This window comes from Elephantulus edwardii, unplaced genomic scaffold (genome assembly GCF_000299155.1).
Source record: "Elephantulus edwardii isolate Elephantulus edwardi_28Jun2011 unplaced genomic scaffold, EleEdw1.0 scaffold00247, whole genome shotgun sequence".
Lineage (NCBI taxonomy): Eukaryota > Metazoa > Chordata > Mammalia > Macroscelidea > Macroscelididae > Elephantulus > Elephantulus edwardii.
Window position 1 is genome coordinate 1,019,161 of NW_006399997.1, and position 13,285 is coordinate 1,032,445.

A 13,285-nucleotide genomic window follows, 5' to 3' on the forward strand; every position below is an offset into this window, starting at 1 on the left:
TTGATTCATTGACTGGGGTAATCGGGATGGGTGTGTCAGAGACAGTGCAATTGGCACAGGACAGAGCAGAGTTTATGGCTATTGTACATAGGGTCACTATGAGTCGCAAGCGACTCAACAGCACATAACAACAACACTGATTTGTAATTATTAAATGTATCATTGACCATTAGAGGTCAGTTTGTCTCTAATAGTTGTTATAATTCAGTTTTGCTGTTTGAAGATAAACAAAGATCTTAATTTTTAGTACAACAAATGGTTCTTCATATAAGTTCACATTTTCGCCTCAGATGCTTGTTTGTACCTATGTGCAGTAGGAGAAATGTGTTTTGATTCACAGTTCTGAGATATGCCACAATGTGGACTGGCTTGAAGGTAATTGCTTGAAGGTAGCTCTTACTCAAATGTCAAAGTTTAAAAAAGGTCTAATGCTTTTGTTACTAGCTTTTGTTGAGTCCTATCTATTCTTGACCTATAGAGTCCACAAGACTGGATCATTGTGATCCACAGGGTTTTTATTGTCTGCTTTTGGGGAGCAGGTCACCAAGCCATCCTCCTCCTTGTTCTTAGTCTGGAAGTTCTGCTGAAACCTGTTTATTGTAGCTGTATGCAAGCTCCCATTGATTGACAGGCTGGACTTGAGGAACACTTGCCAGGGAGCCTAATAGAAGGTGAGAATTCTACTAGAACACCATTGCCCTCTCTTAGAGGATATTGTTGTTATATGCCATCGAGTCAGAACCAACTCATAGCTGACCCTCCAGTGGACTTAAACAAGTTGTAAATCAAGGAAGTTGAGCAGCCGGAAGATTCCGACCACCTGCCTTTGGATTGGCAGCACCAACTCCTTCCCCACTAGGCCACTAGAGTTTCCTGGTGAAGCATATAGCTTCATTTAAATATCCTCTAGTAGTTACGTTGCCTCAAAGTTCCTAACTGTATTTGCTTAGCAGAATATCAAGTACCAAAATAGAATTTAATTATTTTTAAATTTTCCACACACTCATGAACAAAACATACAGAAGCATACTATCAATTCCTGTGTTTCATATGCATACCTAAGCATATATAGTACATTGACCAAATTCAATCTTATTTTAAAAACATATTAAAAATACACAATTTTTAAATGTTAGAAGAATAAAGGTACAATAGTCATTAATTATTTTTCTGATTACATTAAGATATTCTTCAGTGGCGACTCAGTTTATAAAATGAGAATATCATAAAATTTACAGGTATATATCTCTTAGTTAAAGTAAAAGAATAACTTACCTCATTTGTACTTCCCTGTAGCAAAGGCAGTTTTTTTAAAAAGGGGAAAAAAAGAATGTATATATATCTTGCTTAAGAAATAACATTACAATATTCAGCATTGTTTACAATTACTTGTATTAAGAACAAATATTTTCTACAGGCTTTTCATCTTAGATTATATATTTCATGAAAATCTCCTGACAAACCCATTTCTATATTATTGGCTGCAGCAGCATATTCTAGAAGGACTGAGATATACCTCAGTAGAGACTAGAAGTCATCCTTTGCCTCTTGGGGCACTATTTAAGATAGTGGCTCAGATGATTGGATTTCTAGTCGTTTTTCCCCATAGTGCTATCAACGAGGCTCTTAATAATTACAATTCACCACCTACACCTCATTTAAAAAACTACCCCATTATCTAATACTATGTATTTCTACAACTTTGGGGGAAAAAACCTCATGCACTACGTCTAATGGTCCATATCCCATTCAGGGCTTCAGGACCATCCTGAATGGTAATAAAGAAGGCTTCAGCAATGGCCATGATGGCTCAGTTCAGTCACAGAGGGGATAGGTAAATGGCAGAACCATGGAAGCTCGTAAATGGACAGGGAGAAGCAAAGAAAAGGTCCAAATGTGCCTGGAGATTAGTGTGGGGGGAGGGAGGAAAGAAAAGGGGGCTAGCTTCGTGTCTAGGGCAGACAAAGTGAAGGTGAATGGAGCTTTACTCAGGGCAGGCCTAGCCACCACCACTCCAATATCTGTGGGCTTCCCAGCAGTGGGGAAGATATAGTGGTGATGGGGATCTGCTGGACTGTGCACATCCTAAGATGCAGCAGGGGCACCTGACAGAAAGTGATGGGAGTGAGGGAGATACTGTGCTGGAAATGGAGCATGGCTCCCTTCTTTTACATAATGCCAGTTTTACATAGCAACGTGGTGTCTAGAACCTAATCATGCCAGAAAGTAAAGAATAGGTATAAAGAATATATTTAAGTATACTTTTAATGCTGAGAGAATTACAATTACTTGTTAGTAGCATACAATAAAAGTTGAAAAATCTTATAGCCAAAATTTGATAAAGAATCTCAACTTGTTTGTTGTTTTTTTTTTAAATCCTCCTATATTTTCATGAAATAACAATATATTTCCAGAGTGATATTGTTCTGTGGGTATTTATACCTGCCTACCCTTCTAGGCTCTTGGCTGGACAACAGATCATGATGTCTTGACTCTCTGTTACATGGATCGATACTTAGGTCAGAAGGAACCCCTTTCCTATGGACAGCTAGTTAAGCGGTGGTTGTTCATTGATTCCTGCTTAATACAAAACTCTAGCTCGAATGAGAAAATCCAAAGCAATCATCCACTGCTTTCAAGAATTGAACTAAATTACTTGTTGATAGAATGATGAATGTCAGTGATTCATATAAGTTAATAAAGTCAGTGCTAGTCAGGTTATTCTTCTAATACAATCAGCTAAATATAAATTTTTCTGATTTAGTTTAAGTCTTAAGATTATTAGGATAAGAAAATTAATACTACTACTTCATTCTTTTTTAAAGAATATTAAATCATTAATGGAAAAATTCTTGAAGGCTAGAGCTTAATTCACATTCCTCTCTATATTCATCTAGTTCAGTGCCTGGTACACAACTGTGATGAACTAAGAGGATTAAAAGTATTCTTACCTGGTCCCATAGGGCTGCAGCCACCTGGTCTATGACTGCTCCCAGCTCTCGGTATTCTCCAGAGTACCGGATATATGCCCAAGTGCAGAGAGTGATAAGGGTCAGTCCCATTATCATATTGCATAGGCTAGCTATGATGTCCAAACCAATGAATCCAGTCACACCAGCAATCACATAGGTGATAAAGATGACAACAAACAATGTGGCGGGTGTACGAGCCGCATGGAAGATATTTTTACTGTCATTGTGCTTGATATACTGAATGTAAAGTTCATCTATCTCACTTTCCAATTGCTGCAGGTAACGTCGGCTAAATTCTTCTCCACCCATCTTCTTCACCCCTCGGAACAGCTTCACAGATTCTTCTTTAAGCTCCAAATGTTTGGTCTGCAAGTCACTAGGGGCCAAAAATGGTTTGTCTCCACCACAAATCTGTATTAAAGAAGTATTTTTTTAATGTACTAATACTGTGTGAGCAAAACAGCATTATTAATTTTGTCAATACATATTTTTTCAGCCATGATTTCTACAAAAAGTGGCTAAAGTGGAATTGACATTTTATAGGTGACATATCAAGTCACTTACTTCCTTATTTACATGGGAAATAATATCCATGACTTAATCTCATTCTTTAAGATGAAAATACCTGATAAAAAATTGAAGTGCAAACCAAGTTCATTCCCAGAATAAGTCCAAATTCAAGAAAACTTAAGATTCCCCTAGGAAAGTTCCAGCTACACTGAAGTATGGTGACCAAAAGAAGTTTAGTTTAAAACAATGAACTCTCAAAGTAAACTTGACATAATCTATCTTTGATACTTTCACTAATTCAGCTTTATTTTCTTTTAAAGTAAAAGCACATTAAGTGTTTTTGGACACATTTTCAATTTTTAATAGGCAATTCTATTAACCACAGCATTTACATTGGTTATTTGAGATTTAGATCCATTCCAGTGACTACACTGTCATATATCAGCTTTGACATGTTAAATTCCTCATTTGAATTCTATAAATGTGATCTTTGTCTTTGGGGTTGGAAACATTAAGAATGGTGACATTAGCAGTTTATATACTACAGCACTGTTAAGTGCCACTTAGTCTACAATTCGTAGCAACCCTATGAACAACAGATCTGTCCTTTGCTATTTCCTACACTGTCATGATCATCTACTCGTGAGCACATCCAACGCTGCACTTGTTAGTAGTTGATATTCCATCAATTCCAGGAGCCTTATTTTTTGTCAATTCCTTAAGCGCAGCTTGGACTTCTTCATTATCATTGGCTTTTAATCATATGTTATTTCCTGAAATGGTTAATTGCTGACCAATTCTTTCTGGTACAGGATTTCTGTGTCCTTCCATCTTTTTATATGCTTTCTGCAGCATTCAAGATTTTGTCCATAAAATCCTTTAGTATTGCAACTCAAGGCTTGAATTTGATTTTCAACTTTTTCAATCTGAGAAATACCAAGCTTGTTCTCCCCTTTTTATTTTCCTAGCTTTAGGTCTTTGCATATTTCATTATGATGCTTTGCTTTGTCTTCTCAAGTTACACTTAGAAATCCTGTCTTCGTTGCTCTCCATTATTTCTTCCCCTTGTTTTGCCCTCTTCATGTTCGAGTGCAAGTGTCAGAACCTCTTCTGACATCCTTTTGGTCTTTTCTTTCTTTACTATCTTTGTAATGAATGACCTTTCCCTTTCCTCAAGGATAATGTCCTTGGTGTCATCCCACAATTCATCTGATCTTTGTTCATTAGTGCTTAATGCATCAGATCTATTCTTGAGATGGTTTTTAAATGAAGTTGGGATATACTCAAGGTTATGTTTTGGTTCTCATGGCCTTGTTTTCACTTTCTTCAATTTGAACTTGTAGGTAAGTAGCTCATGGTCTGTTCCATCCATACTTAGCACCTGGCCTTGACTTGATCACTGCTGTTGAGTTTCATAAAAATTCTTTCCATAGATACAGTCAATCTTGATTCCTGTGCAGTCCAACAGGTAATTTCTGTGTGGATAATCACACTTTATGTTTTTTAAGGAGATTGCAATGAATAATTTCTTGTATAAAATTTTATCACATGATCTCTAGCCTCATTTCTGTTACCAAGGCTCTATTTCCCAACTTTTTGTTAGGTGCCATCGAGTTGAGTACAACTCATAGTGACCCTATGAACAACAGACCTGAACCCTATCCTATCCTGTGCCATTCTTATCATCTCAGACACACTTGAGTTCACTGCTGCAGTCACTGTGACAGTCCATCTGGTTGAAGGTCTTCCTCTCTTTGGCTGACTTCCGCCTTTCCAAGCATGATGTCCCTTTTCCAAGCCTCTCCTAGCAACATGCCCAAAGTATGTGAGATGAAGATTTGCCGTCCTTGCCTCCAAGGAGCACTCTGGCTGTACTTTTTCCAAGAGATTTCTGTTGTTCTTTTGACAGTCCATAGGCTATTCAGTATTTTTACCCTACATCACAACTCTAAAGGCATCAATTATTCTGTCATCCTTATTTATTGTCCAACTCTCTAATGTGTAGCTAGTGACTGAAAAGACTGTAATCTGCATCAGGGGCACCTTATTCTTCAAACTGACACCATTCCTCTTCAGCATTTTGGAGATCTGACAGCAGACTTTGTCAATGCCATATGTTCCCTGATTTTCTGATTACTGATACCAAGGGTGCTGATTATCAATCCAAGTAAAAGGAAATAGTTGACAATTTCAATCCTTTCTCCATCTCTCATGATGTTTCCTCTTGGCCTAGTGGTGAGGATGTTTGTTTTCATGAGGTGAAATCCATATTGAAGGCAGTAGTCTTTGATCTTCTGCAGCAAACTTTTCAAGTCGTCCTCACTTTCAGCAGGCAAGGTTGTGTCATCTGCAACACCAGTCCTTTTTCCCCAACTTTTACGTACCATTTACCAATTACTAATCCATCTTGATTGCACATTTGGTCAATTTAAGGTTGCAAAAGCTGGTAGAAATGTTCATTTTTTTTTCTTTAGCCTTCATGGTTGGAGTGTGTATTTGAATAACAGTTGTGGATAATATCCTATTATGGTATTCTACTTCAAGATCTTGAAATGCTCTTTTCATGTGTAAATAAATGTGACATAATTTCTCTTCAATTTATTCTTCCCAGATAACAGTCCATAACAGCTCATGGACTACCAAAAGAACAAACAAGTCTGTCTTGGAGGAAGTGCAACCAAGGTACTTCTTAGAGGCAAGGATGATGAAACTTCATCTCATATACTTTGGGCATGTCAGTAGAGGCCAGTCCTTGGAAAAAGACATCATGCTGGAACAAATCGAAATTTCAGGGAAACATACAAAAATTCTAAATAAAATGAATTTTGTTTAGAAATCAATAACTACAGTGACTATAATAATGTGCTTTTGTGTGGAAGAGATTGTGAAGATGGTGCCTGATATGCTAAGGTTTCAGTCTAGTGTTCATAGGGTTGCTGCATGTTGTAGCTCATTCAATAGCATGTAACAACAATAAACATAAAGCTGAGAAAGAATAAAGACACATTGCTTTTCCATGTGTATACAAGTATGATTGGGGGAAAATTGTAAATTCATTCAGTAAAAACTAATTTTATTTGAAAGATTACTTAAAATAAGTCATTTTTACCTCTTCCATTTTTTTGTTGTAAGTATCCTTGGCAGTTGCCACTGCTGCCAAATTGTTAGCTTCTGCTGTGGCCTTTGGACAAAGTATAAAATAGGATATTAAAAAACAGTTGATTTACTAAACTTCCACAGGCAGTTCTTATTTCAGATCTTCATGAACAAGAAACGTTAAAAAAAACCAAGGTCATCAGATAATTTGAAACTGTTGAAGCATTTCTACATTTAAACATATTAATAAAGTTGGCATTTCAAAACATATAAAACATGGAGTTTCACTCAGTTCTATTTTGAGGATTTTTTTGTCCTTTAAAAAATGTTTAACTCCGCACTAAATGCAAAATATAATACTAATAACTATAAACCCAAAACATGGGAAGCTATAGTAAATTTATACAAAGGATGTATATGTCCTCAATGTAAGGGTACTGCTGATAGTTCATTATATCACTCATGGAAAAAAATATTTTTAAGTTAGAGAAATTTCCAAAAGTATGTAAGGGAAAATTTTGTTTTTCTTTTTTAATTTGAATGTTTGAAACCTGGGCCTGCCCTTTTGACTTCTTGACACCTGTTTGAATCCAAATCACAGTATGAGTCTATTTTATAAACAAATTTATTACAAATATAATTTAACCTCTTTAGTTTAAAGGATTCATATTTCAGTACAAATGCAGTTACTATAGGTGTATGTGAAAAATGTTTATTGAGTTGAACATGCAAAATGGGTAAAAATGAAAATCATCTAATAACTCTCTGTCTAGTATTTGCATATATTTCTTTTTAAACATAGTCAGTGCATATATGATACAAGTATCAAAGCTTAGCTTTCGTGACAATATGTTTTAATTAGTACCTGCAGCATGGATTTGGGATGTGGTAATTCTTCACCTTGATAGATCTTTATGTAAGCCTTTTAAAAAAAAGAAGATTCATGTTCAAAATAATCCTTTCAATATATCTCTGTTAAATTATATTCTAAGGACTTGACAATTAAAAAAAAATCATTATAATGATTTTTCTTTCAACTTTAATTTCATTCTTTATTTGCTCATAACTGTTTTCTTGAAATGCCTTTTTCACATGTCTCCATCTGCCAGTCCTACCAATTCTAAAAGCTCAGGTCATTGCCGTGTCTTAAAACTCTCACATCCCTTTTCTAAGAGTATTCTCCCTCTTTTTGCATTACCCACCAGAATTTGTCCATTACTGGTATTATAACCTTTAAGGAACAGATTTGTATAAAGGTCCTCCAGAGCATTATACATCACTGGAAATTATACTGAAATAAATAAAATGTCATTTATTTCTGAGAGTGATTAAGATAAGCAGGAGTCATATTATGGCATTTTAAATAACAAACATGAATTTAAAAAACTGACATTTTAGTCTTTGTAATATTGATACACAAATTAGGGTGGCAACTAAAATTCTCTATTATAAATGCAGGTTAATGTAAGTGTTAGATGCTACTGTACTTTTCTATCTGAGATAAACTATTAAAAGCAAATTTAACATAATTTTACTTCAGATTGGCTCTTAGCTCAGAAAAAAAGTAAATATGGAATAATTTTCTCCAGTCCAAGTATAGCTCCTTTGGTAAAATCTTTAGAGGAAGGTAAAACTCATGACTAGGATTTACATGGCATGTAGGAATACTAAAGTGGGGAGGGGATAGGATGAGGAACAGGGCAGGACAAAACAGAGACGTTTTCAACCAGACACATTTATTTTTAAAATACATATTCTTCCCCAATATAAAAGGGGCAGTAAGGTTACCTCTGACCATATTTTTGAGGAAACCTAACAGTTTTACCAAAAGTAGTTCTGGAAATCGAGCTCTTGGAAGTGTCATAATTTTTAAGACTCCTCATTCCTGTGTCCTCCTCATTCATAGTCCAGAGTCAATATCTTTCTTTTACTTTCATGTAGGAACCACATTCCAATACATGTGACATCTAAGTAACCACAGATGCTCTAAAAATGAGAGTAATACCTTGAAGTACTCCACCAGACCTCGGCAGGTGATTTTATTCCCATTGATCTCTTTAATATCTAGGCTCTCAGGACTAAGTAGCCAAGGAATCAGTATTTTCAAGTTTTTGATGAATTCATCATCTATTTCTACAAGTAAAAGCAAATTCATCATTATTTAAAGATCCTATCCAGCTTTCATGGAACAGAATAAAAACATCTCTTCCTTAATTACTTCTATTCCCCCCTCCTCAAGTGATAATGCCATCTCTCATTTCCCATTATTTAAGCAACTGAAACCCCCTCTTCTCAGGGTGAGTGCTCTTGCTCAAATTTCTAATGCTGGTCTCTCTTATTTCCCCTTTAATTAAATATTTATCTTGTCATCTGCTTTTATAAGTTGACTTCCTTAATATTAAATGTTTATAACCCATTTAGGTAGCCATTTCATGTATTCTGATGTCATTAACTCTTGATTGTAGTTTTATAAATACAGGCTCTTAAGTGGAAAAAAGGAGATAGCCAGATAGTTGCAGATTAAAAGGTGTATTTCCTCCAGAAAATGTATAAAAAAATTGCTGTGCCACTCATGTTGTGAGATGTGTATAGAACTCAACTAGCAGTGATGTGAGTTCAAAAAGACTGTGATGGGAATCAGCAACACAAAAGAATAACAAGAAGAGGCAGATCCAGGCAGAAAAAAACAAGCCTACTGCCATCAAGTTCATTTTAACTCATAGTGACTTTCGAAGACAGAGTACAGCTACCCTGTAGGTTTTCCAAGGGTGTAAATTTTTATGGAAGCCAAATGCCCAAATGCTGCGTCTTTTTCCGGCAGACCAGCTGGTGGGTTCAAACAACTAATCCCTAGGATAGCATCCTTGTGATGTAGCCACTGTCCTGTCAAGGCTCCTTCAATCAGAGGTAGTTTGACTTATTTACCTATCATTTTTCGTATAAGACAACCTTGCTTATTGAAAGTGAGGAGGACTTGAAGTGTGTGATGCAGAAGATCAAAGACTACAGCCTTCAATACAGATTACATCTCAACATTAAGAAAACAAAATAATGCTCCCCACTGGGATAATAGGAAAATGATGCCAGATGAATAAAAGATTAAAATTGTCAATTATTTCATCTTTGAACCACAATAAACATCCTTGGTACTCTCAATCAAGAAATCAGAAGACAAATCACACTGGGAAAATCTCTGTCTGGGACCTCTCAAAAATACTAAAGAGAAATGATGTCAATTTAAAGACTAAGGTGGACCTCATCTGAACTATTGTCTTTTCAATTACTTGTCATGCATCTGAAAGTTGGCCACTGAAGAACTGATGCTTTTGAGTTGTGGTGTTGGAAAAGATCACTGTATATCCCAAGGACTGCCAAAAGAAAAAACAAGTCTGTCTTAGAGAGCATCGAGGGAGGCAAGAAAGTGATACTTTGTCTCACATATTTTGGGCATATCTAGGAGAGATCAGTCCTTGGAGAAGGATATCATGCTTAGGTGGAAGGTCATCATAGGAGAGGAGACCTCAACAAGGCAGTTGGATAGAGTCACCGTAACAGTGGGCACAAATATATCAGACATTGTGAGGATGGCACAGGATAGGACAAGGTTCAGAGTCAGTGTTCACAGGGTTGCTATGAGTGGGATTCAACTCAAGGGCATACAACAACAACCCAAATCATGTGATATCATTAGGTTCAAGCTCAAAAGAAAAGTCTTTAGGGTGGATTTTTTTTTCTTTTGAATAGGGTGGATTTTTTAACACAGTGATAATTTTTTAAATAAGAAAAATGTACACTATTTTTCTGTAAGACTGAATGTAAGGTACAAAATGTAAAATACCTTTTACAATAATATATGTGAAAAGCAAGCACAATGTCAGGTGCATTTGTTTTTAAGTAAAGGCAGAACTTCCTATAATGATACTTAAAAAAATGTAGAGTTCAGTATATTTACACAATGGAATACTATTCAGGAGCAATGATTAAAAAAAATAATAACTTGGGGGAGACTGGAGAGCATTTTTTATTATGCTGAGTAAACTAACTCAGTCTCATAAGGACAAATACTGCATAAAACCATTACTGTACAAATAGAAGTAGAATATGTATGGGGGAAGGGAGTAGGAGCAGAGGGGTGAAGATGAGTAGGGGTGAAATCACAGGGTTGTGCAATTTGTAGGTGGAGGGAGAGGGTAAAGGAAATGAGAAAGATCTGACAGGGACCTGAAAAGATAGGCTGATGATGAGCATAGTCCAATGGTAATTCATTTCATCCTAATGCATGGGAATGATTGTATGAAACACAGTGTGAATGAAGACTAATGTGAAACAATGTATATGAACTTTGTAAACAAACCAATATAAATTTTTTTAAAAAAAAATTCTATTCCAGCAGTGTCTTAAGTCTTCAGGATTTGGTACTAGTAATTTTTGAAGTTTAAAAAATAAAGATTAAAACTTAACTAAATTAGCAGCTTTCTATTTGTTCTTATAATATACACTGAAATACCACAGAATTTTTGTTTTCTCCTCTAACAACTTGCATAATAAATATGATGCTATAAATCCTTTAAACTTACTTTGTTTCATATTTGGTACCATTTTCAAATTTTACTGTCTGTGTTTTATGAATATACAAGTAGGAGGACCCCTCATTATTTAGTGTGTTATGGATCAGGCTGCTGACCAAAAGGTCGGCTATTCAAGTCCACTAGACATTCCATTAAAGGAAGATTTTTGCAGCCTCAGAAACCCAGTGGGTTTGGCTTTGGGTGTTTTAATAAAACTTTGTTGTGGTGGTGCTGTGTACTGTCAAGTCAGAACTGACCCGTAACTGACCCTCTAGCAGGTTTTCAGAGGTATTTAATCACACAGGAAGAGACTGTCATCTTTCTCCTGCCAAGCAGCTGGTGAATTCAAACTCTGTGCCTTTGGGATTGCAGTGCAGCCTCTTACTGCTAGGCCACTAAGTCTCCATAATACAAATTAATTTTTGTATGTATGCTTACATTGCAACAATTTTTACTGATAATGTTGTCTTATAACTGCAACAAATTTTACTGATAATTTTGAATATATCTGAGTATACTATTAATATTTTTTAACTGAAATACGATATTAGTATTTGTTTTCTGTTACTACATTTGTATTGTATCTGCCACGTACTGTGTATCTATTAATTAAATTTCTTTGATATAAATCATTGTATTCTGTTCAGAGTTAACAAAATATTAATACATATCTAGAACATTTAATCCTAAATTTCTGTACAATACATAATGTATTACATTTAAAAAAGAGAATGTTCCTTAAAGGTGGAATAAAACTTAAAAATATTAAAAAAGGTCAGGAGGCCTCCTGGTCTAATAGAGACTAGTGGAACCCCAACACTGTTTGCGCCTAAACCAAAACTCATCTCCATGGTTCAACTTCCAGCCCAACAATAAATTGGCCAGTAACTCTAGGGAGGCCCTCAGTTTTTAGAATACTCAACCATACAAGGCCAAAGAGCAGCAGCGGCCCACGGATAAAGTCCAGAATAAATCTGTATATAAATTAAAGTGACAGGGAGTTGGCAGGAAAGTGATTACATTGTGGATATTGTAATGTTAGAAAGTGAAATAGGTATGAATGGTTGAAAAACTATTTGCACTTTCATTCAAGTGTATTTTTTAAAAGAAAAATTCTTATCAAAATACATTAAAATAATTTTAAAACATGTAGTCTTTTTTCAAAATTACCTTATAAAATTGGAATGTGTCTAAGTGTGGAAAATTATTATAGCAACTATCACATAATCACACACTTGAATTAAAAATGTGTTCTGAATAGAATTTGTACAATATACTTAGTATTTCCCAACCCACTGTCATGGATTCAATTCCAGTCCTGTAGGATAGAGCAGACTTGCTCATATAGTCCTCAAAGCTGTAAATCTTTATGGAACTAGCCTGTCATCTTCTGTAAAGCAGCTGGTGGGTTTGAACTGCTGACATTTTGGTTAACAGCTAAATACTCTGACCACTATGCACTGGCTTCCTCATAAAGCAGCTGGTGGGTTTGAACTGCTGACATTTTGGTTAACAGCTAAATACTCTGACCACTATGCACTGGCTTCCTCAGTACCTAGCATTGGACATCATATAAAATCTGTTCTTTCAAGAATCAATGCCAAGTATTCCTATTTGCTGCATCTTGATGGCAGTCCTGATGGACACATAAGGGAAGTTGTCTGGTGTCGTGTTTGATGTGTATTACTTTCCCCCCCAAGAGTGAGTGTCCTTGGGCCTTTGCCTAGGATGGAGGTCTGCTGAAAGGTGTGGCTTTAAAATTCCATGGGGGTAAAGGCAGCCCTCCGGCCAAATTTATTAATTTTTGAATGAATATTCCTTAAATGATACAGCAATCATTTGTCTCTTTGCTGAACTGAACAACTTGGTGTTCCTGTGATCCTGCACACTGTTCCATAATCTTTCCAGATACCATAATGGTTACACATTATGTACAATGTTTGGACGAGTTTCCAGATTGATGTATGCTAGCAAGCAGGAGTGACATCCAGTTCCTAAACTAGATGCCTCTGGAAACTACAAAAATGTACAGAAATTGCGTTATAGAACAGAGTTCTGTACAGAAATTATGCATCTCTGGGGTTTTGCCTTATTTTTCTCCCTACCATTTAATCACCACCTAGATGACTATATATATAT

At 35.8% G+C, this 13,285-nt stretch overlaps 1 protein-coding gene across 2 annotated transcripts in view; it reads right to left on the reverse strand.

The window, feature by feature from the left end:
• Positions 1–13,285, reverse strand: part of ATL1 (atlastin GTPase 1) — a 108,117-nt gene that overhangs the window by 4,425 nt on the left and 90,407 nt on the right. The window contains exons 9-13 of one of the 2 annotated variants that reach the window (XM_006899198.1): positions 8,584–8,711; positions 7,444–7,500; positions 6,592–6,663; positions 2,952–3,383; positions 1,276–1,290 (exon numbers count right to left, since the gene is read on the reverse strand). In XM_006899198.1, the coding sequence (XP_006899260.1) occupies positions 1,276–1,290; positions 2,952–3,383; positions 6,592–6,663; positions 7,444–7,500; positions 8,584–8,711 (704 nt within the window). The remainder of the gene's footprint in view (positions 1–1,275; positions 1,291–2,951; positions 3,384–6,591; positions 6,664–7,443; positions 7,501–8,583; positions 8,712–13,285) is intronic. The other variant, XM_006899199.1, reaches the window with a different exon arrangement.